This window comes from Phalangium opilio, unplaced genomic scaffold, assembly GCF_054372755.1.
Source record: "Phalangium opilio isolate 3A_F unplaced genomic scaffold, DU_Popi_V2 ptg000060l_1, whole genome shotgun sequence".
NCBI lineage: Eukaryota > Metazoa > Arthropoda > Arachnida > Opiliones > Phalangiidae > Phalangium > Phalangium opilio.
The window spans coordinates 2,116,834-2,144,437 of NW_028324177.1; the positions used below are offsets into that span (position 1 = coordinate 2,116,834).

Here is a 27,604-nt window from a genome sequence, read left to right on the forward strand (position 1 = left end):
TAAACCCGGGACGCAAAACGTCAAAATGATTAATACTTTTTGACATAACCAACCACAACCTAGCTTATTCTAGCTCGGTCAAAGATAACCAAACCCGTGCGCCAAATTATTGTTGCCAAAATATTTAGGAAAAGCCGTCATATTGGTGGGATAGCAACTAAATGTAAGCAAAGGTATTTTGGAATAGGCGTCAAATGTTTGGGTTAATATCTAATTGTAAGCAACAATATTTTGGGAAACGCATCAAATCATTCTGGAAATAACTAATCTAATTGAACCTTACGAAATACTGACGTTTCTCAACATAACCTGACATAACATAGCCTTACCTAGATTAATGCTATTAACAGCAGAAGAGAGTAATGAAATTATAAAATCCTGATACTAATTTCCAAAAATGAACGTCAATAACGCGACCTATGTGAAATTTCCCAAAACAATTGCTTTGTAATTGCGAATTACTTCATTATTTACGCTAAATGTAGATAATTTTCAATCGACGTAAGTTTATCTCGTTGGTTCGAAACCCGCCATTCCGATAGCTTCGTGTCTTATTTGACGCATTTTGGTCGAATGGGAATTCGGTTCATTGGGAAGATACTGCTTGGTGGTTCCGAGGTCAAATTTTTAAAACAGAAGAATATAACTCTGCGTTAAATTTATGATTGAAATCTTAGATTTTAGAAAAATGTATTATTAAATTGCCACATAAGATAATAATTGAAACATCTATTAGAAATCGAATGTTTTAAGACGCTCCCTGTTTCTTTAATTATAACAAAGCAAGCAGTAAATAGAAAACTAACTTCGAAGCTACTAAGATCTCAACCAAAATTTTTGGAAGTATTATTCGCTGTTAAAGGCGTACTTTATTTTCCGTTTGAGAAATATTTTCGTCTTTGATTTTCACCTAGATTGAGCAGCATTTGAAATTCTTGTTACATATGTAATAAAATTAACTAAACGCTAAGGGTTGTACTCCATCTATATTTGCTTTTGATAAATGTTACATAAAATACATTACCTAAGACGTTTTGTGTTTTCGAAAATGTAAGTGAACATTCTTGGAAAGGCATACTTGGGCATCTCCAAGTATGACTAGGAAAATCAATTAATTAAAGATCTCAAAATGAAAAATATACAAGTCATTGACATCTTTACGAAAGATATGTCGCTATTATTTTGTGATTGAATAAATTATTAGAACCAATTATATATATATCTGATTAAGGCTAGACACTTGAACTGATATTTTTGTCATTACAAGCCCTTTTACCCAGCATCCTGTCCCCGATTCTCTTATTACTTAATTTTCTATTTAAAGTGTGTGATCGTATTATTAAAGTAAAAAGTACCGTTTTCTGACTTGGAATCCCACTCCACGAACTTGGGTAATAGAAATTCGATTTAGTTAGTGAGTGAATTGTCTAGGGTATTTTTTAAACAAATTCTGAGTTTGTAGAAATTTAATTCAGCACATTAATTAAGTCTTAAACTAAGTGGAGTAGGTTTTGGTCAGCCCTAGACCTAGCGATGCCGTTTATCCAAAGGGCCGCACTTGAAGGTTTTCTATTCGTTGCTTAGGTTAATTCAGGGTGAAACCTTAAAGGTACATTCCGGGATAAAAAAACTCCACCTTAACTGAAAGGACGTACACTAAAATTATTAACACTACATCTCAAAAATTATTATAGTTATTATATTTTAAAATATTTAAGTTTGTTATAATATCAAAATTGGTCTCTAACGAATTTCGTGTTTGGTGTGACGTGGCGTGTATAGGTTGCGCCTATTGGTTTATTTCGGAGCCCATGTTACTTGACTATTTACTGGAAATGGGTTTAGGCACACGTCCGTTATTTGTTTAGAGTCAACCAATATATTCTAGAAATGTAGGACACCAATAGAGGGAAGAACGCGTCGTCTGCTCGATGAATTATTTCGCTAAATCGCTGTTAGGGAAAGTAAGGCGTCTTAGGGTTCCTGTTTCCTCAGTTTTGGAATACAAATAACAAAATTTAAAAATAAGGTAACTATTGTTCGCTGCTAGATTTAAAGATTTATATGTAAAACCCTTGATTTAAATAAAATAGTGCTATGGCTGGGGCTAGAAGAGTGGAAGGATACCAATTTGAACCAGAATACACCGAAGAGGAAGTGAGGTTGAGGAGGGCCTTGGCAATTGAACCGGAAAATAATAGTGCTAATGTAAACAATGTAGCACATATAGACATTGATAAGGTACGAGAAAATTGTTCATGTGGAGGCTGCACAACTGTAGTATTGGAAGAAGGTTTAACCCTAGAACAAGAGCTCCAAAAGTATTTGAGCGTTCGTGACACTAGATTAGGGGTTATTTGTTGCAAACAAATAGGAATAATTTCACGATTCATGAGAGAGAAACCAGACATGCTTCAGCCAGAATGCATAGGAGAGCATATGGGCTTCAAGTCCATGTGCTTGAACCGAATAGTGCTAGAAACTAATCATAAATTATACTTAAATCACCGGAGACGAAGACAAAATCTACCAGATGTCTTTACAAATCAGTGAGTTCTAAATGACACAATCAAAAATAATTACATTTCAAATTTGTAGTTGGAGTTGCTTTAAGGTCAATTATTATCAGATAACGGATATTGTAAAAGGACCAGGGAAAATGTTTTTTTTTAGTTTTCATAAATATGATAAAACTTTTATGTAGAGAACTACGCTATACAGCATACCGCAATTTTTCTGGAATGATTTATAAAAAACTAGGAAGAAATAACCGAAGGTGCTTGCCTATTTGCGCGCTTCTGAAAATTAGAAGCAATTATCCTGAAAACAACCAAGATGATTATGCAGGATATCAAATTTTCAACCCTAGGGAAGTTGAAGAAGCGCTGAATGATTAAATCCCCATAACTAACGTAAAGTAATAATAATTTATTTTTAGTTAGGAAAAGTCAAATATTTTATGGTTTTTTGGTTTAGTAATACAAAGTGCAAAATATCCAACTGTCCCAGTTAAAATTGCTAAGTAATTATTTGAATATGCAACCTTCACTAAAGTATACATTTTAAAATGTTAATTTCCTATTTAAAAATTCCAAAAAATAATTCATACTTTCAAAACATTCCTGTAATATATTTATTGCCAAATCTAAAGTATTCTCTAATCATAAAGGTTGTTGTTAACGTTAGTATTGTGATATTCAACCTTCATAATCAAATTAATTTGCAAGTATGTTTGATTACTTGAAAAATTAATTTATAGTTTCTAGCTGTGATATATATTAGAAAATAAATTAAGAGAGGTTGTCATTATTATTGTGATACTCCGTACAAAACATTAAACTTAATTTCTAGTCTTAATTGAAGGTTGAACACTGTGAAAAATCAAAAATTTTGTATTTCTTTTTATTAAGTTGTTTGTAATGCAAATTAAAAACCATTACCAAAAACAAATCAGACTATACATTTTGTATTTGCTATGAGAGTTATGATTGTTAATTTAAATCTAGCCTACGTCTCTTAGCCGCAGAAACAAGTTCCGTTTTATCGGGTCTGGAAATTGGTGCGATAGAACCCATTGATCTGATCTCTTTTCCTTTCTTTATATTATTCATCTGCCTATTTAAAATATTTTCGAGGATATTGTAGATATAATAGTAGCTTTTTGGCTCTTTTAGAGGTCTCGCGTGCCACTCTCCAGTTGCTTTGGAATAGTAATAGGCGAATTCTTCCTTTTCAGTTTTGCTAGTGGTAATCTCAGATAAGGTTTTCCTACCGACATTAAAATTGTGGTCTAAAGCTGCCAGCTGAGTTCGCGCTTCCATTATGTCAAAATCAAAGTCCTGCTGCTTACTACAATATTTATTCATAAGACTATGATAACTTTCGAGTACAGAAGTGTGGGAGTATTCATTGATTTGACGTATGTCTTTCTGTAACTTTTTATCATTTACAATTTTTCCAAGAGCAAAGTATGAATCACTTTGTGGATCGAGCCACTTTTTCCTTTCTTGGTCTTCAAGGCTTAGATCTCTATGACCACATTTATTGACATATTTTAATTTGGGAAACTCGTGTTGGTTTATAACATGAAACATTAGTGATTTCCACATGTCAACAAGCTTGTCTGAATCTCCTTCGCAATGCTCTGAGCAATACCAAAGATGTCGGTTAATGGTTTTTATCCAAGGTTTGAGATCAGAGTTCTCCTTTTTCTTGGAGATAACATTTAATTTTGACCTAATTTTCTTATTAAGATGCCATACATCAAATTGGTGATTAATGTTTGGATGCTCTTCTCTGAGATACTTTCTTATCTGAATATGTCGATCCGTCGTAAGCTGATCTATCGCAAGATCAGATTTCTTTACAATATCCAAACATCTTTTTAAACCTTCGAGTTCCATATTATTGGATTTAAACTCAACTTCTGATTTTTGGACTATCTCAAAATGAATAACTTGGTTTGTTTCTTGGTCCATGAGTGTATAGGTTCCATACTTTGCTGAATGGCCAGGCGAATCACATCGTCCGTCACCAGAAACTTTAATCACCTCCCTCTCTAAAAGTTCATCACATATGGAATACTGTTCTTCTTGCCATGCCAAATTAATTTCCGGTACAACCAGCTGGCGTTGCATGGAATAATAAGTTGTTTTGCTTATATTTTTTAAGCCCATGTACTCAAAAACTGTATTAACTCGATGGTATGTGGCTCCGCTAAGCAGAATTGAAGATGCAATGAGAAGATTACCACAGGGCATTTTCCCCAGCATCGGTTGAGATTTCCACACATTATCATGCCCATCGAGACAATTAAACCAGACCGTTAGTTGACTACCTTCGTTCTCAGATTTTCGTATAGTGCTTGAATCGACAACTTTCAAACAAGTATCGTTTTGACATATTAGCCTTTGCAAGAGATTATCCAGTTCACTTTCAAATACGATATATTTTCGCTCTTTAACGAGGCTTTTGGCTGAAATATCTTTGCAAATTACTGAGCTTTCATTGATAGACTCGTCACTCTCCTCAAAACTTGGTTCGTAATATGAAACGTTTTTAGGAATTGGTGAAATTTGTTCACTTGCGTTTGAAATATTAAATGCTGATATTGGTGACATTTCATCAGCAAATGAAAGGGTAGAGAAACGTTTGCACTTAGGGGTTGAAACTGGGAATGGCAGAGTTTTTGGTACTTTCGAAAGTAAGGTTTTATGGGTATCATCATCCAGTCCTGTTTTAGGCACTTTTTCAATTTCTTGGTCTAACCATTCTTGAACTTCTTTGTCAGAAAACGCATCTGTACCACAGTCCACATATGACTTTAAATGCAATTCTTTAGTAGTTTTAGTTTCAAAAAAAACATCAGTCTGGGTACCAATGGTGGCTGTCAAAACTAGGGATACATTGCTTGTTTGAGGCTCTTCAAAATTTTCACCTTGATCTTGACATTCATTCACAATATTCACTTCTGATGTAGTTAAAGAATCAAAAATTGATGGATATGAACCATGAATAAGCTTCTTTTTTATGATATTCTTGAAGTGCTTTGCTTGTAAATCAACTTCAAAGCATTCTTCCTTGAAATGTTTTCCGCAAACTCTGTATTGCTTGTTTTTCAAAAGAAAATCTCGATCCCATATTACTTTCGGATCTGTGAGACAAGGCTTAGTAGCTTTCTCATAAAACTCTTTAACGTCCACTCGAGCATGCCGTACCCAAAGTATCGCGAGTTCAGGATACTTGACAACATTAGGAACACTATACAGCGTACAGTTTTTCCCTGTGCTGCTTTTGCACCCATTAATTATGCAATTAGGCATGTTCTTAATTTTAAACGAACAATTCCCGTCCTAAACAACCACGATCGGAAATAGGAGCGTTGAGCAGACGATTGTCTTTAAGCCCTTCGCTATTGGGCGAATGAAAAGCCAATGAGCTAAGCCCATACATAAAACGTCACACTTTTAAAAATAGCCCGCTCACCAAGTATTTAAAAGCAAATAATTAATTAACGAAGAAATAAATCACTATAAATTTTTCGGTTTTAGAGGTTATAAATCATGCTCTTTCCAATGAAATTACTTAAAAATTTAGATGGTCTATTCCTTTAACGTTTCTAGAAAAATAATGTTTGATCCTTGTATCATTTTTACCAGGAATACATGAACAGGTGATACTAATATCTGATTGAATGCAAGGGGAAGGGCTTTAAACTTTTTTAAACTGCGCACTCCTCCTTCCTTCATGTTTCATTGGCAGTTCACATGTATAGGAACAAAGTTGAATTAATAAAACCACAGAAATATAAACTAAACCCTATCAAACAACAAACTAAATCCACCATACGACTCTAAATAACTCATATTCATACAAAAATACTTCTCCCGTTATCATTAAATATATAGCCGTTACAACAAAAAATAATGAAAAAATAGTAAAAAAAGTACCTCAAACAAAACATCTCGACGTCTACTTTAGGGAACCAAAGCTTTAACTCCAAAAAAGAAAATTTAAAAAATATATACAACCCTTAGTCTACTCGTTTAGCACATGCAAAAATAACTTGTTTACATTAGGGTTTGGCGCTCAAAAGTCGCGAGAATCGCGGTGCAGGTCGCTATGTCAATATGACGTAATTGCACAGTTCAGAAGAAATATGCATGACGTCAGGGGTGACGATTTTTATACCTTTTCTCCTTTAACTCAAGCAGAAAGACCCAACTATTTCCTATTTAAGATTTCAATTAGAAAAATATCTATGTATTGCTGTTGTTACTGAACCCTGTTTTAACAGCTAAACTGATTTGGGTGATACGACCAGGATACACATGTAACATACATTTTATCCCGCTAATATATTTGCGCCAGTTAATGTCGATTTTATTTTGTCATTGTACGTGGAATATTCGTATTCCAATGATTAAGAGGTATAATACTTTTTACATTCAGCACACTTTTCGAGGGATTATTTTAACGTTTTAAAACTTTTTTAACATTTTCATTTCAACGGTTTTCATATTGTTTTCTTAAAATTCTTTTTACTGATAGAACGTGTAGTTCGTTACGGATAACAGCTAGTTGCCAATAAATGCATGTTCTCCTTTAATGTCGTAGTAAACAAGATAGAGCTTATTATAGCGGAAATTGAGTTTTTGGAAGGGAATAATTCAGTGAATAGAAAAATCAAGCATCTTTTAGAAAAAAACCAGAGTCCATTAATTCTTTACGGTGATATGTTTTAATTAGGAGTCGGTTAGTATTGTTTGATATCTAATTTTTAATGTATTTACTCGTAGCAAGTAATTTTTATCGACTGTTTCACTCCTGAATCCCGATAAACATTTTCCTCATTAACCCCCTGGTTACCTTAATCATCTGGCTAACAATAACTTACCTTTTTAAATTGTCTTAGTACGCTAATATTATAGACGTCTTTGTTCATGATTAACGAGACAAGGATATTACAATCTATTTCTAATTTCTACAGTGACTTGGAGATATTAAGAACTGAGTCCAACTCCAAAGTCTCTCTGAACTTTAGTGAAGGAGCTGAGCTGCAGTCGTATCTATGGAAACGTTTAATAACGTATAACTACGCTATTATTGACCATATTCAGCGTCCAGCCTTTAAACGCTCATTATCATTTCAAATGGTGTTTACGAAGTTATTTGCATATAATAATAATTATTCCTCTTCCATGATGCAGTTGATTAACTTGCACCAGGTTAATTTTTATTGCGACAAATATATGTAAAATTAAGGCTACATTTTGCTAGAACACGAATAAATTAAAGCTGAAATATTCCATCACCATGGTAACGCTTCAAACATAACACACCTCTTAGATAGTATGCAATTTGTCATTTTATCTTCCATCCCAGGCTGCTCGCTCATATTTATTTCAATACTAGGCCATTTACATAAATAGTTAATTTTCGTTTTCAGAAACAGAGGTTTAATAGCAAGAAGTGTTATTATTGTAGGGTTGCGTATTTTCGAATACTGTTAATTAGCCTTTTTATATAGAGCGTCCAATAGTTTGTCGCACCCAAATTTAACATGTCGTTCCTGTTGCTGTCATACACTCTAAGAAAAAAAGGTTCTACTTCGCCAAGAAAAGGGTTCTTAACGCTTGTCCCCTATTTTAAACCCTTTTTTGATCTACATAGAACCCTTTGATATGAGTTCTCTATATAGCCCTAAGGAGTTCATCTACGATCCGAGCTGGGGTTTTTCTTTGAACCAAGTTAGTTTCTTTTGGAACCGTGTTAGGTTCCTCCCTTAATCATGTGGCGTGTGCTTCAAAACCTTGTTCAGTTGTAATCGGAACCATGTGTAGTTTGACTGAGAACCGTGTTGAGTTCGACTCTGAACCTGGTTAAGTTCGACTCTGAACCCCACTTCGTACGGCTAAGAACCGTATTGCGTTAAACCAGAACCCGGTTTATTCGACTCAGAACCCGGTTTAGTTCGACCCAGAACCCTGTTTAGTTATAATCCGAACGCTGTGTAGTTTGACTCTGAATCATGTCGAGTTCGACTCTGAACCCTGTCGAGTTTGGCTCAGAACCCTGTTGAGTTAGCCTAAGAACCCTGTCGAATTAGCCTAAAAATTCTGTTTCGTACGGCTAAGAACCGTATTGAGTTAGACCCAGAACTCCATGTAGTTTGACTCTGAACCGTGTTGAGATCAACCCAGAACCCGTGTAGCTCGACTCTGAACCCGGTTTAGTTCAAATCTTAACCTGATTTATTTTGACTCAGAGCCCTCGTTTGTTTCAACTCCGTTGGAATTATATTATATATTATGACCACCTTATAGAGGTTCTTATTTTAACAGTGTTAGGTTATAATCATAATAATGATACTAATTTTTTCTCTCTTGGTGACTCTTTTAAAACGCTTCACCACGAAGTATAAGTTTACACTATATATAGTGTAGTAAAGCTGAATTAAAGAGTAAACACCAAATTTGAAATATTAATATAGAAATAATTTCTTGGAATATTGAAATGACGCAGAGCTTTATAGCTACAAAACTACTAAAAGAATCGTAATGCCGAAACATATTTAACATATTTTCATTTAATATTCAGCAATAAGAAAATGTTATGATTTTGTAAGAGATCAATTCATCCTACTTGCTTTATATTAACCTTGTGTTTCTATTCATATGCAATCTTCATTACTCGTTCTATATAAACTCTCACTTGTGTCAATCCAAAGAAAGAAGATTGTCTTAAATAATTAAATAAATATAACTGATATTAATTTTTTAAATCGTCAGTATTTTACCTTAATTCTAGTTAAGCCGTTTTAAGAAACGTTATTCTTAAAATGAATTTAAACATAGCTATTTTTGACGTTTGACTTCTAGCGTACACCGTTTTCACAATTTTTGAAAATTTAGGGTATATAAGGCGATTCATTCACAAATGATAAGAATAAGCGCAATTGCGTGAGCATTTGGTGGATGCCCTGTCATTGGGAAGCTAAACGTTTCTCGTAACCGTAGCCGATAGCGCGTGCATCGTAACCCCAACGATGATAAAGGAGTAGAAGCCAATGTTGCAGATTGGCGTGTATGTGGTATATACCATATTATAGACAAGTGTGGAGATAGCGTAATGAAGTAGAATTTTCCTAATTTCTGTTAACTGCGAACGCGGTCCGGGAATTGTGAACACGGTTGCTCCGATTTGCCAACTGCGAACGTGGTGACAAACAGACACACACACAGAAACGTCCAGTGTTATACCTCTTCGTGACGTCATCGTCACTCGGAGAGGTAAAAACCAGTGTTAAGGGAAAACTCAAGTGATATTTATGAATTCCTCTAATTCCAAGACATTCCAGCATATTGAACTCTCCGATTATTATTTCCCAATGATTGAAAAATCAAAATAAGTATCAATCCCCGAAGAATTATAATTTTTTTTCATTTTTAAAAGCTTGGGATTTTTTAGGACGTTTCTCTATGCAGGGAGAATTAGTAGATAATTTCTCTCTTCATCCTTCACGCTCTAAGCTTATATCAAAAAACCTTTAAATTAAAAATACACCATATGAGGTAAAAAAGTGTTAAGTAAAGCCCAAGGGTGTTTAAACGCACCATTCAAACAGTTTTATATTAAACAACAATTCGATTCTGAATTGGTTCGATTATAAACGGTTTTGTTTGCACGTGGTTTCAAATCGTTTCCAATGTGTTGGCAACGGTTCGTGCAAGCTCGTGTAAACGTGGCTTGTATTTCCGTTTAAAACATTTTAATAAGGGTCAATTAACACCCTGCCATTTTCCTAAGCACCCATTGATAGAACACCTTCCAACTGAATCAAAAACACCCTTCAGATTAAAGCACACCTGGAAGAGTTAATAAAACCTAAAAGTGTTTCTACGTACCAGTGAATCGCCATTTCCTTTAAAAAATACCTAAAAAGAGTCAACTAGCACCTTTTTACGGAGAAAACACCATCTCAGTTACAAAAAACTCCAAAAAGAGTATATAAACAACTCAAGGTATTTCCAAACACCCACGAAACACCTTTTTTCTAACAGTGTTCTTTCACAAACCCGTATTTTTTTCATGAACCCTCAAGGATCTATCGAGAACCGAAATGATCTTTCACGAACCCTCAAGGATATATCGAGAACATGAATGTTCTTTCACGAACCGTGAAGGCTCTCGCAAGAACCCAAATGTTCTTTCAAGAACGTTCAAGGATCCTTCAAGAATCCGAATGTTCTTTCAAGGACCTTCAAGGATCTATTAAAACCCCACACGTTATTACAAGAACCCTTTTAATTAGATACGATCTGCTAAGAACCTTCCTGTTCTACTGTGAACCTTCATCCACAAGAACGTAAGTATTCTATTGAAAACCCTCGAAGAACCCTTGTATATCCAATATATTCTACAGGATACGAGAGGAACGCTTTTGACTAAACATTTATACCAACCTGGTGTAATGTCCGTATCAACGCCGCATGTTTCCGGTGTTAGAACACTTTCATCCAAAGACAAGTTGGGAAACCAAAATAAACCTCTCCGAGCCGAGACGAATTTACTTTCCAAACACAGGTCCGCAAGCCAATAAGACAAACCGGAAATACATAGTTCTAATCGGCGAGATATTGCCATTATCATTTGGTTTAAAGCGTTTAATAATTTCCTGCGTATCCTCAATAATTCTAATGAGGACCTAATAACTATCACTTAAATGTGTATTTAACTTTTGGCCACTCTGAACCGTTAAGACCTCCTATAAGAGGACATGAAACAAGGTCAATTATGGTTAAGATCTAGGTTATCTTATCTCATAGACCCAGTCGTTTCAACACGTATGGAGAGATGAAGTATTAACATCCTTATTATTTAATGAAGTTAGAAGTTACGTTTACACTATATATAAATGTAGTAAAGATGAATTAAATAGTAAACACCAAATTTTAAATGTTAATATCAAAAGATGTTCTTGGAATATTGAGATGAAACAGAGCTTTATAGCTACACAACTACTAAAAGAATCGTAATGCCGAACAATATTTAAGTATTTTCATTTAATATTCTGCAAGAAGAAAATGTTATCGTTTTGTAAGAGATCTTTTCATCCTACTCGCTTTATATTAACTTTGATATGCGTGTACTGTTTCGATTCAGATGCAATCTTCATTACTCGTTCTATATTAACTCTCACTTGTGACAGTACATAGAAATAAGTTTATCTTAAATAATTAATTAAATATAAATGATATTAATTATTTTAATCGCCAGTAAATATTTTTAAAAATAGTTAACTCGTTTAAAATAAAGTTGTTCCTATTATCTTTCGAAACTTTGCTAATATTGACGTTTAAAGTGAAGGGTACCCCTCTTGCCCGCTTTCTTCAAATTTTGGGGTATATATACGATTCGTTTCCATTATAATAATAGATAAAAACGCATTCGTGTGAACCGATGGTGGAAGCCCTGCCATTGGGAGGCTAGACGTTTCTCGTAACCCTAGCCGTTCGCCGCGTACATCTTAAGCCTAACGACTATGATGGAGTAGAAGCCAATGTTACAGATTGGTGTCTATGTGGTATAGACGAAAGACGAAGAACAGAAGATGGTGGTGCTTGGAAGCTAGCAAGTACAGACTAGTGTCCATGTGGAGTGGACGAAAACCAAAGCTGGTGGTGTTGGAACTCAAGTATAATAGCCAGAGGAGACAAACACAATTTTCCAAATTTCCGTGAACTGTCAATGCAGTCCGGAAATTGGGAACACGTTTGCTCCGATTTGTAAACTGCGAACGCGGTCACGTGGGGTCTGACAGACACCCACACACACACACAGACACGGCCGGTGTAATACCTCTCCGTGACATACGTCACTCGGAGAGGTAAAAAGCCGTTGAAATCCATTTCTTAACTCTAATACTCGTTAAGCCTAGGCTAATTTAAGCAGACGATACGTTTTTTTAAAGAGAGGCTCCAGACGTGATTTTCCAGATCTCCTTTCGAGGCTTTGCAGCCACGCTATTGGTTGGAAAATAAACCTGAAATTTCCTACGAGAGGTGGCACTGGCGTAATGATTTTGGTTAATAACCTTGACGTTCGCGGATCCCATTGCCCTCTACATTATGGAAGCTAGCGAACGAGACTCCTTTGTCATCTGCTCCTGCCCATACTTTTCCTGCTATAATACAGTCGGTAAAAGCCTTGGTTTGTGACATTGATTAATTAATATCTCAATTTTACTATCGTTAATTGAGCCAAAAACTAAATTGAGTCTGCTTCCATTATTAACCTAGACTATTTCCCCTAAATAATTTGACATTATTCTTTATAGTTTAAAGTTTACTTTTCATAATCTATATGGATAGAGGGACACTTAGATTTACACAGTAATCTAAGACGCCTAGGATTTTTTACTTGAAATGAGAAATTTAACGGGCGCCCATGTATAGAGTTAAATACCATTTTCTTGCCCTGTCAAAGGTTGAAGCTTCTCCAAGGTTGTTCGGATAGAAATTTTATTTTATTTATGTATTTTATTCGCAGATGAAGTTTTACTGAAATTATATCATGAATACTTAGAAAAGAATTCATCTTGAATATTTAGAATAAAAAATCCATCTTCAATGTTTTCAAAACAATCACCTTTAGTATTTACAGAGTAGCAAAAAAACCACCGGCGTTACCCATCGAGGTATATTATTGCATTTCAGGCCGCCATTTTTAACGAAGGTGGAAAATCAGATGTCCAGTGTAAATAAAAACGATAAAATTCCAGCCTCCCTCGTCGGTTCATGACGCTCAACTTTTCATTAGGACACGGAGGCCTTGACTTGCCAAGGCTCTTCGTACGGTCCTCACACTTGTCTGCAGCTCAAGTTCCGTTCTAACAAGCCGCGCTGTTAGAAATGACTGTGCCCTGCTTGTCCTTCCAATTAGTCACGGTCAATCCAAGTAGCCACTGTCGTAGGTAAAATATTTAACTGCCGAGCGATTTCGCGATTGCAAAAATCTTGCTCATGAAGTTCAACAATATGACGACGAATTAATACTCTATCAGCCAACTTACTTGTTCGAAGAATATGAAAATTAAATAATAAAAAGAGTGGTTTGCGGTCTCTTTTATATAGTAAACTTGGAAAAGGTGAAAATATTTTTTCGTCGAGTGGAAGGAAAAAACTAGTTTTTGGTTGAAAATTGACATTCATAAAAACTTAATTTAACGATGGAGGTCATAGGCAAATAAAAGGACGACCAAAGAATTGACCTACCGAGAAGTTTTTTAACCGTGATACTTGTGAGCAGCTTCAAATAAGTTTAAAATCGTAAGATGAACTTTGGTGAGACAGGGTCTTTTTGAGCGCTTCGCGTGGCACTTAAGAAACGTGAAGTTTATTTTCTCTAAAAGTCTAAAGAGTAAAGAGGCTGCAATTAGGAACAGAGAATCCAAATTAGACATTCGAGCAGTTAGAATGTGTAGTCTTTAGGAATGATAAACGTTTCGTCGTTGGACACGATGGCTAGGTAATTTTTTAGAGGATGGATGTGCACCAATTTATGCCAATCCCTATTCTGTGTTTTTTATACGCTATTTAATGAACTTTATAACGCCACGGTCCAACACAGCGGCCGTTTTCCATCAACGCTGCGTCTCGGCGGTGTGTTTGGTTCAAATCGAAGAACAAAACACTGCATTTTATTTGTCCAACTCCAAGCGTTTTGGAATGGTTTCCCAACGGCAAATTTACCTTCATGCACTACCATACTGACTCCAATCCACACGGCAAGACTGACCACTCAAGCACTCGAAAGGCTTAATGCGGTTTAGTAGGGTAAAAGTCTTAAAACGGAAGTTAAAGAATGTCATTTTTGTACAACTCAAATAATAGAATTTATATGTTGCCTTTCATAATTTCTCTATATGGTGATGAAATGATCTTCAAAAAGCTGCGATATCAAATTATGAATGGTTTTAGCATTTTTCAAATATTATAATTTTTATTAAGCGCTATTTTTGCTATTTTAGAGGAAACCTTTTCGTATATTTCTATGTAAATATTGTAATAATATTGTAAAATACAATGTTTAACAAAAGTTCTACCGCTAAAAATTTTAAAAATCAATTTCTATTTATGTTAAAAGGCGGATCTCAGTCTGTTTTTCCTTCCAAGGGTTTTATCCTACTGGGTACCATATGAGCATGGATAAAAAAATCCGCGTGAGGAAGTTTGTTTTCACGCTTTAGGATAGACAACTCCCCTATTTCTGACGACAGCTTATTCTGTATAATCTGATTCAGCTTGGGTTGTCAGCACGCGCAAAGCTGGGTCTCAATGTAACGTAGCTTTGTGCGTGATGACAAGAGACGAAGAAAATAATGTTCTCTGGAGTTAAAATATCCGCGAGTTTTAGCTCAAATGTATGGTCGGAAATTCTAGAAAAAAACGTTGAAGTGCCTCGACTGTCGAGTGTCGACTTCATAGTCGAGCCAGTGACTTTTAAAGTTTCAAGTAATACTAATTTAGACTATTAGAGAAGGATGATAGAGTTAGTATTATAAATATTTATTACGTTTCTAAATCTTTTGGGAATCTCAAGAAATAATTTTCGCTATTTTTAATAGCACAACGTTCTTTGATAATGTTTGAAGGACCCACCAATTGATTACATACGACTATGCACGTATTTGAAACTAAAGCCTACAGGTCCGTGCATTTGAGCTAAAAATCTCGCGGATATTTTAATAATCCTTTTTTCTTCGTCTCTTGTCAGCACGCACAATGCTACATAACATAGAGACTTAGCTTTGCGCGTGCTGACAACCGAAGCTGAAACAGAGTAAATATAGAATAAGCTGCTGTCGGAGTTAGGGGAGTTGCCAACCTATAGCGTGAAAACAAATTTCCTCGCGCGCATTCTTTATCCAAAACAGAAGGTTGAAATTAGGCAAAGAGTTTCCTGAGACCCCGTGAATGATGAGTAATTTTAAAACTACCACAAGTGTTCTTTCAGTGGTTGAACTTATTTTTCCCTTGAAATGAATAAAAGTCAACGAATTAATTAGAAATAGTCCAATGCCTGATCTATTGCACGACCGGATTGCTGAAGTGTTTCGGATTATATTGATATTGTATTTTTTCTATGATGGGGATAATTATAGGGGGATTTTTCTCACTTCCCTCGGATAGGGTTAACAAGCGAGGATTTTGTCTGGGGATGGGGGATTTTTTACAATTTCAGTAATGGGCGATTATGCCTGGGGTTCTTTGTCTTGGAAGTGTTTAGTCCGTATAACCATGTGAATAAATAAAACCTAAAAGCTATTTTTCAGTTCTAATATGTAAATCGAGATATTGAACAGGTTTTGAACACACTACCAGTTTTTTATACGTCAATCAATCCTGTATCGCGTTTTTCGCAAACCGTCGTAAGTATACCAATACAGAAATTAGTACTGGAAGACCAATAAATCAAACCCATGTTCTATGCCCTATATACCATTTGTTACTCAAATTTCAAAGACACCACTAATCTAAGACATCAAGTTTTTTTTACATTGGAAATTTCAATTTAAATCTTAAGGACGTCTATGAAAGGTCAGACACTTTTAGGCTTAACATCTATAAAACAATTCGTTATAATTTGAAAATATTCAAGATGTATTTTTTTCCAAGTATTCATGATGCATTTTTTCTCTATATATTCTTGAAGAATTTTTTTCAAATATTCATGATAGATTTTTTCTTAGTTATCATGATTGATTTTTCCAAATTTTCATGATTAAATTCTTGAAAATATTCATGATGAGATTCTTAAAAATGTTCATGATCAAATTTTCAAAAATATTCATGATTAAATTTTTGCAAACATTCATGATAAAATTCCTGAATATTTTCATTAGTGAATAAACGTAAATCGTAACATCATCTCCAACGTTTCCAGATGTAGGCAGGCACTTCTTTACCGTGATTTTACACTTTGGCATGGCTGATGAATTAAGTGATTGCCAGGCTGTAAGCAGCCTACCTACTCGGAAACAAAATACAAAAGGTATTTTTTTCTCGTTTCATGAAGCCCAGCCCCTATTATTACTATTATTATGATGTTGATGAATGTGTAAATTCCAGTTAACTACTTATATAGTTTTTATATATATATATTAAAAATCCATTTCATTCATTATTTGAAGACTACTTTTTTAAATACAACGTTCTATAATTAACCTTAGATTTAACAAAAAATATATGGCATTCTAAAATTTAAAGAGATAGTTGTCTAATTTCAAAAGTGGTGGAAAAATTAAACTTCCAGACAAAAGGAGAATTATTCGAATATCTATATTTTCATGTCATTAGGACAAGTGAGTCTTTCTAATTTAAATAATATAATAATTCGAACCATTATCTTCGGAGATTACCATCCATTTCACAATGAGAATTAATATTCGCATCCTTCTTCAAGAATTTGTCGCTGTTACATTCTTCTCTAATGCATGTCATCGTGAATCTTCATTCCCGATTCTCCGCTATATTTCCATGGTAGATACGTCACCTATTCTGCAAACTGGAGTTCTGCCACGATATTTATTCTCCAAGCACTCAAAACATTTCCTAACAAAATCCAACCAAACGTTTATTATCGAAAAGACACAAAAACATTAATCATCGAAAAGCCACCCACCCGGAAGCTACAGAAAATACTTTTTCTTTAACAGCTTAAAACATTTACTACCGCAAAGCCACAGAAGAATTCAACCCAAAAGGCAAACTTTACGCATTTCTGAATATTTGAAAAATATTTATATCAAAAATCCTTCCACTTTAGCAATCACAACTTGATTATTATTCCAAATTCACAGACTTAACAATACCCTGCACACAAATACAAAATTTCTACTTTCCAAAGCGCCATCCAAAACCTTTATTTCTAAGTTGGAACCCTATCGTTCTTTCAAAATAGAGACCCTATTGGCAATTAACTAATAAATCTCCACATTACTGAAACTAATTCTTGAAATCTCATTTCTATAATTTCAGAGTAAAACTATGCTATGGCTTGAAAATCTTGTTTTTCTGATCGTAATGTTTTACTACTGAGCTAAGTTGATATAGATGAAATAAATAATCGTTAGGCTTATTTGCCAATGTTTTTAACGTCACGTTTTTTGTCGTAACGTTTGATTTTCTGAACCGATTTTCAATTTGAAGACAGTTTTGGATTCTACGTGACAAGACGCGTGCAACGATAGCATTGCTGATCCATTTGAAGCATTATTATGTGACGTCATTATCGGGGGCTTTACTATTTCCGCTATGGCTAACACCCTATTAGTGCCACCGTGTAATTTTTAATTTTAAAATAATTTGGAGAAGGCATCCTATCTACAAAGTCCTATTTTGTTTGTCTAGCTCAAATAGGGACAAAATGGCAGCCAAATGAAAATGTCCAGAAACTTTTGTCCGGGACTGTACATAGGGTTAAAATTCAACTTTAAATATCAGGTACATGGGGTTAAAATTTTACTTAAAATCATTAGCTGACTAGTTTATGAAGCTGGCCATCACAACATATTTCCTTAGGTCAAAAGGTATGAGCTTCCTTGGTATACGTTGCTCGAAATATTCCGGAATCAGGAAGCCTCTATGAAATTCTATCAATTTTGGGTAAATTTTTTGCCAAAGTGTTTAATCAAATTGAATACGTTCAGTTGAAAGTCCTTTTGGTGTCCAAACAACAAAATCAAACCATTTTCTCTCTGTTACGGCCATTTGCATTTGTATTTGTGCAAAATATTTGTGATTCGGCCTTAAAGATAGGCAGCCATCTTTCAACTTACAGCAGAAACTATTTCTCTGGGTTGGTTTTAGCTTTTCAATTTCTTCAGGTTGGAAACATTCCATGACTTATGGGCATTTTATTTCCACTAATCCCTCGGGTGTATTAGCTGTTCGGTCAATAACCAGGCAATCAGGTGAAGCAGCAAGCCCAGGATATTTTGGGTTAACCCACAGACCAGTATTTTCACACTAACCAGTTTTATATTTTCGTAATATTTTAGAGCAATTGGTTCATTTTTTGTTCCATCCCGTACAAAAATTTACGGCTGCATTTTGCTGTTATTTAGATTTTTTAGAATCTGCAATATATTGCAAATAAACTGGAATATTCTGGAAAAATACTGGAATAAACCTGAAAAAGGTTCAACTTCAGACAAAATTAAGATGCATTCCAGAGAGCAATGCAGAACATTTTAGACGTTTTGCAGAAAAAATATCTTCCGTTGGAAAACTCAGTACAGCAGTATACAAAATTTAGCTACTCTAGAGTCATAAAGGAGCTACCTTACAGCTAGAAAACAGAGGGGAAATAGTAACTACCGTAAGAAATCAGGATGTTTGTAGGCTCATTACAGGTACTGTACCTTCCAAATATATTGTATGCATGTTACAGTCAGAAATTGCTAAGTTTGTAGGATAATTGCAGGCGTGTTTCAGATACTTTTCAGGATCATCACAGGCGCGTTTCAGATACTTTTCAGGATCATCACAGGCGCGTTTCAGATACTTTTTTGGATCATTGCAGGCGCGTTTCAGATACTTTTTTGGATCATTGCAGGCGCGTTTCAGATACTTTGTAGGATAATGGCAGGTGCATTTCCGATTCTTTGTCGGATAATTGCAGGCGCGTTTCAGATACTTTTTAGGATAATTGCAGGTGCTTGTCATATACTTTGTAGGATAATTACAGGCGCGTTTCAGATACTTTGTAGGATAATTGCAGGTGATTTTCAGATAATTTTTAGGATAATTGCAGGCGCATTTCAGATACTTTTCAGGATAATTTCAGGAGCGTTTCAGGTACTTTTTAGGATAATTGCAGGCGCTTTCCATATACTTTGTAGGCAAATTGCAGGTGCTTTTCAGATAATTTTTATGATCATTGCAGCCGCATTTCAGATACTTTGTAAGATAATTACAGGCGCGTATCATATTCTTTGTAGGATAATTGCAGGTACTTTTCAGATATTTTTAGGATAATTGCAGGAGCATTTCATATACTTTGTAGGATAATTGCAGGCGCGTTTCAGATACTTTGCAGGGTCATTGCTGCTGCGTTTCGGATACTTTGTAGGATAATTGCAGCCGCGTTTCAAATACTTTGCAGGATCATTGCAGCCACGTTTCAGATACTTTTAAGGACCATTACAGGCGCGTTTCAGATACTTTAATTTGTACGATAATTGCAGGTGCCTTTCAGGTACTTTTTAGGATAATTGCAGGCGCGTTTCAGATACTTTTTAGGATAATTGCAGGCGCGTTTCAGATACTTTTTAGGATAATTGCAGGCGCTTGTCATATACTTTGTAGACAAATTGCAGTCGCGTTTCAGATACTTTTCAGGATCATTATTGGCGCGTTTCAAATGCTTTGTAGGATCATTGCAGGTGCTTTTCAGATAATTTTTAGGATCATTGCAGCCGAATTTCAGATACTTTGTAGGATAATTACAGGCGCGTTTCAGATACTTTGTAGGATAATTGCAGGCGCTTTTCATATACTTTGTGGGAAAATTGCAGGAGTATTTCGGATACTTTGTAGGATAATTGCAGGTGCGTTTCAGATACTTCGCAGGATCATTGCAGGTGCATTTCAGATACTCTGTAGGATAATTGCAGGCGCGTTTCAGATACTTCGCAGGATCATTGCAGGTGCATTTCAGATACTCTGTAGGATAATTGCAGGCGCGTTTCAGATTCTTTGCAGGATTATTGCAGGCTCTTTTTATATACTTTGTAGGATAATTGCAGGTGCGTTTCAGATACTTTGTAGGATCATGGCAGCCGCGTTTCAGATACTTCGCAGGATCATTGCAGGAGCATTTCAGATACTCTGTAGGATAATTGCAGGTGCGTTTCAGATACTTTGCAGGGTCATTGCAGCCGTGTTTCAGATTCTTTGTAGGATCATTGCAGGTGCGATTTAGATACTTTGTGGAATAATTGCAGATGCGTTTCAGATACTTCGCAGGATCATTGCAGGTGCATTTCAGATACTTTGTAGGATGATTGCAGGTGCATTTCAGATTCTTTGCAGGATCATCGCGGGTTTTCCTATCAATTATTGAGAATCAGTCGCCTTATATACCCTAAATTTCCAAAAAAATTTAAAGAGGCTTACGCTTGAGTTGAAACGTCAACAATAGCTATGTTTAAAATTATTTTAGGAATAAAGTTTCTTAAAACGATTTAACTAGAATTAAGGTAAATTAATGACGATTAAATTAATAAATATCAATTATATTTTTTAAAATATTTAAAAATAGCCTCTAAATTGCGTCTCGACTTGGAGAGGTTTATTATGGATTCTCGACTTTTACTCATCCCTTACAAAAATATTAAGCTGTAATTCATCTGAATACACGCTTTTCTGACTTGCTAAAGTAATATCTGAGATGGTCCAACTGTTTAGGTACATGTACATTGTTCTTACCACATCTAGCTAAAAAGGTCTTATCGTCTATCTAACATCCACAACATACACACCCACAGAACATAATCGAAAAAGTCTTTAAAACTTGCAGCTAAAAACCGATTACAACTGAAGAGAAGAGTCCCGACAGGCTTGTTTTACGTCTATCCGCAACCAGGAAAACTGCTGTAAACTTTTATGATAGCGCTAAAGTACTTTGGTTCGCAAATTCCTTCACATTTCGAGCGCCATGGTGATAGTAGATCTTGTCTTAATCGGTGAAAATGGACTGCAAAACCGAGTGTATTCAATTCTCGCGTCATTCTCGAACTAGCTCTCAGAAAGTCTCTAGCATTGCGAAGTATAGGCAGTGTCATACTTATTGAAACATATCTGATAAACTTATGATAACTGTATATACAATACTGGCCCTTTTTTGACCAAAAAATGTTTCAATTTTCTATCTTTTATGGTGGTTTAAATATATTTAGGATTTAGACGTGACAGTATTAGATCAAAAGATCTTATTGAGATGAATGAGTAAAGCTTTTTTATGATGCCTTTTTTGGCCTAACCAATTTTTTATTCAAAGTTTAGGAAAATAAAAAGCAGTAATATTAATGCCTAACAGAAGCAGATAAAAATTTATGGAGCGCTCGAAGTTGACTTCCCGTACAAAAATTTTAAGCTGTAATTCATCTGCATACGCGCTTTTTATCGCTACCACGCTGTATCCATTAAGGCTACATTTCTGCTGCTCAAAAAACGGGAAAATTTCACAGCAATTCTAGAACTGCAAATTGACTGCCGTTTCTACATTTTCTGTTTGTTTACTGTTAACTGTCTAGCCTGGCAGAAATATGCAGGGCAATTCTGCAAACGCTATGCAAAAGTAGAAATACCAGCTGTTAGTTTAAAACTGTAATTTGACCGTTTTTGTAGATATGTTACAGGTCTGCAAAAGTGATAGAAAAGTAGAAATACAGCTGCTAATTTAAAACTGCAATTTGACCACATTTATAGACATGTTACAGGTCTGCAAAAGTGATGGAAAAGTAGAAATGCAACTGCTAATTTAGAACTGTAATTTGACCATTTTTATAGACATGTTACAGGTCTGCAAAAGTGATAGAAAAGTAGAAATCCAGCTGCTAATTTAAAACTGCAATTTGCCACATTTATAGGCATGTTACAGGTCTGAAAGAGTGATTGAAAAGTAGAAATCTAGCTGCTAATTTAAAACTGCAATTTGACTACATTTAAAGACATGTTACAGGTCTGCAAAAGTGATGGAACAGTAGAAATACAGCTGCCAATTTAAAACTGTAATTTAACTACATTTAGAGAGATATTGCAGGTATTCAAAAGTAGGAAATTCAACTTTTGAATACCTGCAATATGTCTATAAATGTGGAATAGTTACAGTTTTAAATAGGCAGCTGGATTTCTACTTTTCCATCAATTTTTCAGACTTGTAACATGTCTATACATGTAGTCAAATTACAGTTTTAAACTAGCATCTGCTATTTCTACTTTTCTATCACTTTTGCACACCTGTAACATATCTATAAAAATGGTCAAATTACAGTTTTAAATTGGCAGCTGGATTTCTGCTTTTCCATCACTTTTGTAGACCTGTACTATGTCTATAAATGTGGTCAAATTGCAGTTTTAAATTGGCAGCTGAATATCTACTTTTCCATAAGTTTTGCAGACCTGTAACATGTCTATAAATATAGTCAAATTGCAGTTTTAAATTGGTAGCTGGATTTCTACTTTTCCATCACTTTTGCAGATCTGTAACATGTCTATAACTGTGGTCAAATTACAGTTTTAAACTAGCAGCTGTTATTTCTACTTTTGCATCGCGTTTGCAGAATCGCACTGCATATTTCTGCCAGTACAGACAATTAACAGATAATAAACAGAAAATGTAGAAACGGCAGACAATTTGCAGTTCTGGAATTGCTGTTAAATTTTCGCGTTTTTCGAGCTGCAGAAAATGTAGCCTTAATGTATACCTTTTACAGCGTGGTAGCGATAAAAAAGCGCGTATGCAGATGAATTACAGCTTAAAATTGTTGTACGGGTATTTTTAGGGTTCTTCCCAAGTATCATGAAAAATGTATTCCAACCTACATCAACAAGGAAGTATATCCATTAGTTTTAACGGAACTTTATAAAGAGCATTTATCAAAATTATCATTTGCGGAACTGTTAATCCATTCAGAAGTAGTAGAAGTATCATTCACCGAAGAACAAGCCAAAAGAGTTCAGATGGAAACAAAATCTCAAGCTAAATCTAAAAGTTGGCATAGATTTAGAGCTGGCAGAATTACTGCATCAAATTTACGAAAAGCTTGTCAAACAGATCCCTCAATGCACTCGGTTTCTTTAATTGAAACAATATGTTACCCCGGAAAAAAGTCATTCAGTTCTGAGGCTACTGACTGGGGAATAAATCATGAACGTACAATGAAAAAGGTTTATCTAACTGTAATGAAAGAAAAACATCAGAATTTGAAGTTCGAAGAGTCAATCCTTTTTTTAAATCCTAAATATCCACACCTTGGGGCATCGCCAGATGGATTAGTAGAATGTCAATGCTGTGGAAAAGGGGTAATTGAAATAAAGTGTCCCTATTCAATGAGAACCAAATCAGTTAAGGAGGTGAACAAGACGTTTTGTCTAGAAAGCACACCTGATGGTCTTAAATTGAAAAAAGAACATGAATATTACTACCAGGTTCAAGCGCAGATGTTCTTGTCTGAGAGGAGCTACGCAGATTTCTGTGTGTGGACACCTGTAGACCACCACATTGAACGAATAGAGAAAGATGAAGCCCTGTGGGATACAGCCAATTCTAGAGCTAATGAGTTTTTTAGAACAGCATTATTGCCAGAATTAATTGCCAAATATTTCAGAAGAGAAGTAACTTCTGAAAGCAAACGACCCAAAGTTTCGTGCAGTTCAAAAGCCGGTACACTAGATACAAATGATTCCATTGTGGTCTCTAAAATTCAATCGCCAAATAAAAACAGCAATGAAAGTAATGAAGATTTAAATCTAGTGAATGATGGTGAAAAATGGTGCTACTGTAAAGAGGGAGAAAAGGGGAAAATGATTTTTTGTGAACAAGAAAACTGTAACATCAAATGGTTCCACATAAAATGTCTAAAAATGAGGCAGATTCCTAAAAGAAAATGGTTTTGCCCCGACTGCTAAAAGATCATTCGTACTGACAAAATTTTAAATAAGGTTAATAAGAAACCATTAAAAAAGTTCAAAATATTTTACCCTAGTCAAACTGTCAAATTGCGCTTAATCCAAATAAAGGTTTTGTGATAATTTTAATGATCAAATAAAAATTGTGATAATTTTAATGATCAAATAAAAATTGTGATAATTTTAATGATCAAATAAAAATTGTGATAATTTTAATGAACAAATAAATATTGTGATAATTTTAATGAACAAATAAAAATTGTGATAATTTTAATGAACATATAAAAATTGTGATAATTTTAATGAACAAATAAAAAAACTCTTATTTTGAATTATTTTTACTCTATTGGAATAACGGGGATGTCAGATTTGTTAATCCACATGCGGAAACAACAATCTTATCAATTATAGCTATAGTTTCATCTTCAGGAGCTTCATGCTAGAGTTCAATTGGTATTTTTGTGTGTAGAATTTGATACTTCTGGCGCAATAAACCATTAACCCTCTCAACATGAATTCTAACATTAGCTATTTTACGGGTATCTTCAATTTCTTCCGGATTTATCTGTGCCTTTCCTTTTGTGAAAGCCGGTAATTTTACTGACGCATAGAACAATGTAACAGAATCAGCAATATTAAAACCCCTATCAGCTAAGACTACATCTCCAGGCAAGAGATTGTTCAAAAATCCGCAATTTTCAGTCAGGTGTTTATCGCTTACGCGGCCTCCCCATCCTTTGGACACAAAACGTATCGTCCCTTGGGGTGTAATTGCAATTAAATATTTTACAGTGTTACTGTGTTTATAGCTTGACCAGGTTTCTGCCTTACTTAATACATTTGATGGCTTTTCAGTAAAGATTTCGAAACAGTCAATGATTGTAGCCACCATTTTCCCAAAATTCACCTGGAAACACATCGGCATAGTGGCCTGAGAGGGATATCCTTTATATAATACTTTTTTGGAAAAGTTTATACAAAATGTTTAAAGTGTTGTGAAAAAGTCGACCAACGGTTCGGTCTGAGATGTTAAACCTATAGGCCAAATCCAAGTTTGTTACCGCTAGTCTCATTTTCATTAGGGTAAATAATAGTTGTTGAAAATGATCGAGCTTAGAATTATTAAAAAGAAAAGGACGAATCCGTTTTAAAACTGTCAAAACCACCCCCATACTTTCTAGGCCCGTAAAATATTTAATTTTGTCGTTATTGCCTTTAAAATAGGTTTCACTGTAGTTTGAATTTGCCAATTCTGTCTGCAAAGCATCAATTTTACCAAGCAACTTTCGGTTTTCGGATATGTAATTTCTTATTTGCTCATTAGCTTGTTAATATTTCTCATTTAGACCCTCAAACAACTTTTGGGATTTTTCCAATTCATACTCAACATATTCTAATTCAAACTGTTCCACCACTCTAAATAAAGTTTGCGTTTCACAATCAACTTTTTCTAGAAATGTTTGTATTTCACTTTCCTTTACATTGGGTTTTGAATCAGATATTAAATCAAATTCAGAATAAGTTTGAACCTCCTTATCAGCGTAAACCCTAATTGAAGTTTGCATACAACCATCAACAAAAAATTTTAAAGGCCCTGGGCTGGAAGAGACAAGAGCACTTTGGTCATCCTCAATCTTTGGCGAATTTTCTACGAGTTGTGTTTCTTCTTGTTCCATAATGGCAGAGAGTTCATCAGTGAAAATATCGTCTTCATTTATTATATTTTCTGCTGTACAAAGTTCTATGTTTGTCTCGTCGAAACTTATTAAAATTGTCTCACTTTCATGACCAAGGAAAGTACTTGAAGCTTGACTCTCTTCCGTTTCCATAATACAAGCAGTAGATTTATTTTTAATGTTTGTGCTCTGATAAAGATTTATACAAATAATTATGAGATAGGCTTATTAAAAACAAAGGGAAATGAATACATACATGTATCTTGTTTGTAATATACCCTAGTGCAGAACGTCTCTTTTTGCGTTGATATCTTGTGACCGACTTTTGAAGAAAAGCATCACTTGAAACACTTAGTGGGTTTAGACTCTTACTTGGAACCCAATCGGGGTTAGTTTTATCGAAAAGCGCAGAAGGTTTTGCTTAAATAAAACATTGATTATATACTTAATAACAGGAGCAATTTGAATTAAATTCTTATCACTTACCAGAGAAAAAATGTTTAGAACAAACTCTAGTATTTTTTGTTACGACATCAGGGCCAAGGCTTAACCTTTTCAACCAAAGTTTACGACGTTTAGAGGATAATTCTCGCGTTGCCTCATCTTGGTTTGTTATAATACCGGGTATACTAAAAAAACTTAACTTTTCCTTGGTACTAATACTTTTACAGCTCTTTAAAGAACAGGTCCTAACCATTTTATGAACAAACCGCCTTAAAACAACCCAGTTAAAAAACTTAAAACTCCACAAAGATGGTGGCCGAGAAAACTGCCATTTAAAAACTAGACGCGGCGCTGCTAACTGTGGCGCGAAAGCAAAATTCAAAATGTCTTTCTATTGTCGCCCTATAAACATAGGGCTCACTTTAGAAAAAGCTCAAAAAGTTGGGAAAGGATCAAAATTACAGAGTCAAAGTAAAACCTGGAATAGCTTCCGAGCAGGTAGGATAACAGCCTCAAACTTTTACCGTACGTGCCAACAACCTGGGGTACCGAGCATGAAGAAATCATGATTAAAGATTACGTAAAAGAAATGCGAAAGACGCATTCTGATGTAAAATATGAAAAAAGCGGGCCTCTGCCAAAACACGCTGTACCCCCACCTAGGAGCTTCGCCTGATGGGTTTGTGAGTTGCAGTTGCTGCGGTATGGGTGTTGTAGAAGTCAAGTGCCCTTTTTCTATAAAAGATAAGTCAGTTAAGGAAGGAGTGGACAACCCGCTATATTGTCTGGGTCGAAATTTGAAGCTCAAACAAAACCACCCATATTATGCTCAAGTGCACACACAGATTTTTATAACAAACGGAGAGTATAATGATTTTTATGTCTGGACGACTGTAGACTTTAATATTGAAAGAATATATCCAGATAAGGAATTTTGGGATGTGGAAATTAAAAAAGCAGAAGCTTTCTTTAAGATGGCAATTTTACCCCCAGTTGGTTGGGAAATATTATACGAATGACCCATCCTTAAAACAGAATGAAAAGCGACGAAAAACTAGGACTGGAGGAAAACAAATCGTAGTAAAAAAGAACGAGGCATCATCCTTGGTAGTCAATGTAAATGTTCCTAAAAATATCCTATCTCCAAGTAAAAATGGAAACTTAAACGCAAGTGATAAAGGAAACTTAAACGCAAGTGATAAAGGAAACTTAAACGCAAGTGATAAAGGAAACTTAAACGCAAGTGATAAAGGAAACTTAAACGCAAGTGATAAAGGAAACTTAAAC

General features: G+C 34.9%; 4 protein-coding genes across 4 annotated transcripts; 2 read left to right on the forward strand and 2 right to left on the reverse strand.

Annotated features, from left to right (window-relative positions):
* Positions 1–2,097: 2,097 nt before the first annotated feature.
* Positions 2,098–2,897, forward strand: LOC149666511 (uncharacterized). The gene is made up of 2 exons (XM_089841586.1): positions 2,098–2,549; positions 2,705–2,897. Exons 1-2 carry the CDS (start codon positions 2,098–2,100, stop codon positions 2,895–2,897), a joined length of 645 nt encoding a protein of 214 aa, XP_089697712.1.
* A 20,106-nt stretch (positions 2,898–23,003) lies between these two features.
* On the forward strand, positions 23,004–24,755 carry LOC149666512 (uncharacterized). The gene is made up of 2 exons (XM_089841504.1): positions 23,004–23,642; positions 23,718–24,755. Exons 1-2 carry the CDS (start codon positions 23,250–23,252, stop codon positions 24,195–24,197), a joined length of 873 nt encoding a protein of 290 aa, XP_089697630.1. The 5' UTR covers positions 23,004–23,249; the 3' UTR covers positions 24,198–24,755.
* On the reverse strand, positions 24,541–25,122 carry LOC149666513 (uncharacterized). The gene is made up of 2 exons (XM_089841587.1): positions 24,700–25,122; positions 24,541–24,636 (listed from the first exon to the last, which is right to left on the reverse strand). The coding sequence occupies exons 1-2, from the start codon at positions 25,120–25,122 to the stop codon at positions 24,541–24,543; spliced, it is 519 nt and encodes a 172-aa protein (XP_089697713.1).
* Positions 25,123–25,525: 403 nt separating this feature from the next.
* On the reverse strand, positions 25,526–26,627 carry LOC149666514 (uncharacterized). Its single transcript, XM_089841588.1, has 3 exons — positions 26,360–26,627; positions 26,130–26,293; positions 25,526–26,062 (listed from the first exon to the last, which is right to left on the reverse strand). Exons 1-3 carry the CDS (start codon positions 26,568–26,570, stop codon positions 25,526–25,528), a joined length of 912 nt encoding a protein of 303 aa, XP_089697714.1. The 5' UTR covers positions 26,571–26,627.
* Positions 26,628–27,604: the final 977 nt, after the last annotated feature.

Bases quoted from the DNA above. Each gene is read 5' to 3' on its own strand.
- LOC149666514 (XM_089841588.1), bottom strand. From the start codon at position 26,570: ATGGTTAGGACCTGTTCTTTAAAGAGCTGTAAAAGTATTAGTACCAAG. The intron at 26,294-26,359 runs GTAAGTGATAAG...GTTTTATTTAAG, and splicing joins TTCTAAACATTTTTTCTCTG to CAAAACCTTCTGCGCTTTTC. The intron at 26,063-26,129 runs GTATGTATTCAT...AATCTTTATCAG, and splicing joins ATATTACAAACAAGATACAT to AGCACAAACATTAAAAATAA.
- LOC149666511 (XM_089841586.1), top strand. From the start codon at position 2,098: ATGGCTGGGGCTAGAAGAGTGGAAGGATACCAATTTGAACCAGAATAC. The intron at 2,550-2,704 runs GTGAGTTCTAAA...ACTTTTATGTAG, and splicing joins CCAGATGTCTTTACAAATCA to AGAACTACGCTATACAGCAT.
- LOC149666513 (XM_089841587.1), bottom strand. From the start codon at position 25,122: ATGCCGATGTGTTTCCAGGTGAATTTTGGGAAAATGGTGGCTACAATC. The intron at 24,637-24,699 runs GTTAATGGTTTA...ATTGAACTCTAG, and splicing joins TTAGAATTCATGTTGAGAGG to CATGAAGCTCCTGAAGATGA.
- LOC149666512 (XM_089841504.1), top strand. From the start codon at position 23,250: ATGGAAACAAAATCTCAAGCTAAATCTAAAAGTTGGCATAGATTTAGA. The intron at 23,643-23,717 runs GTGAACAAGACG...TATTACTACCAG, and splicing joins GAACCAAATCAGTTAAGGAG to GTTCAAGCGCAGATGTTCTT.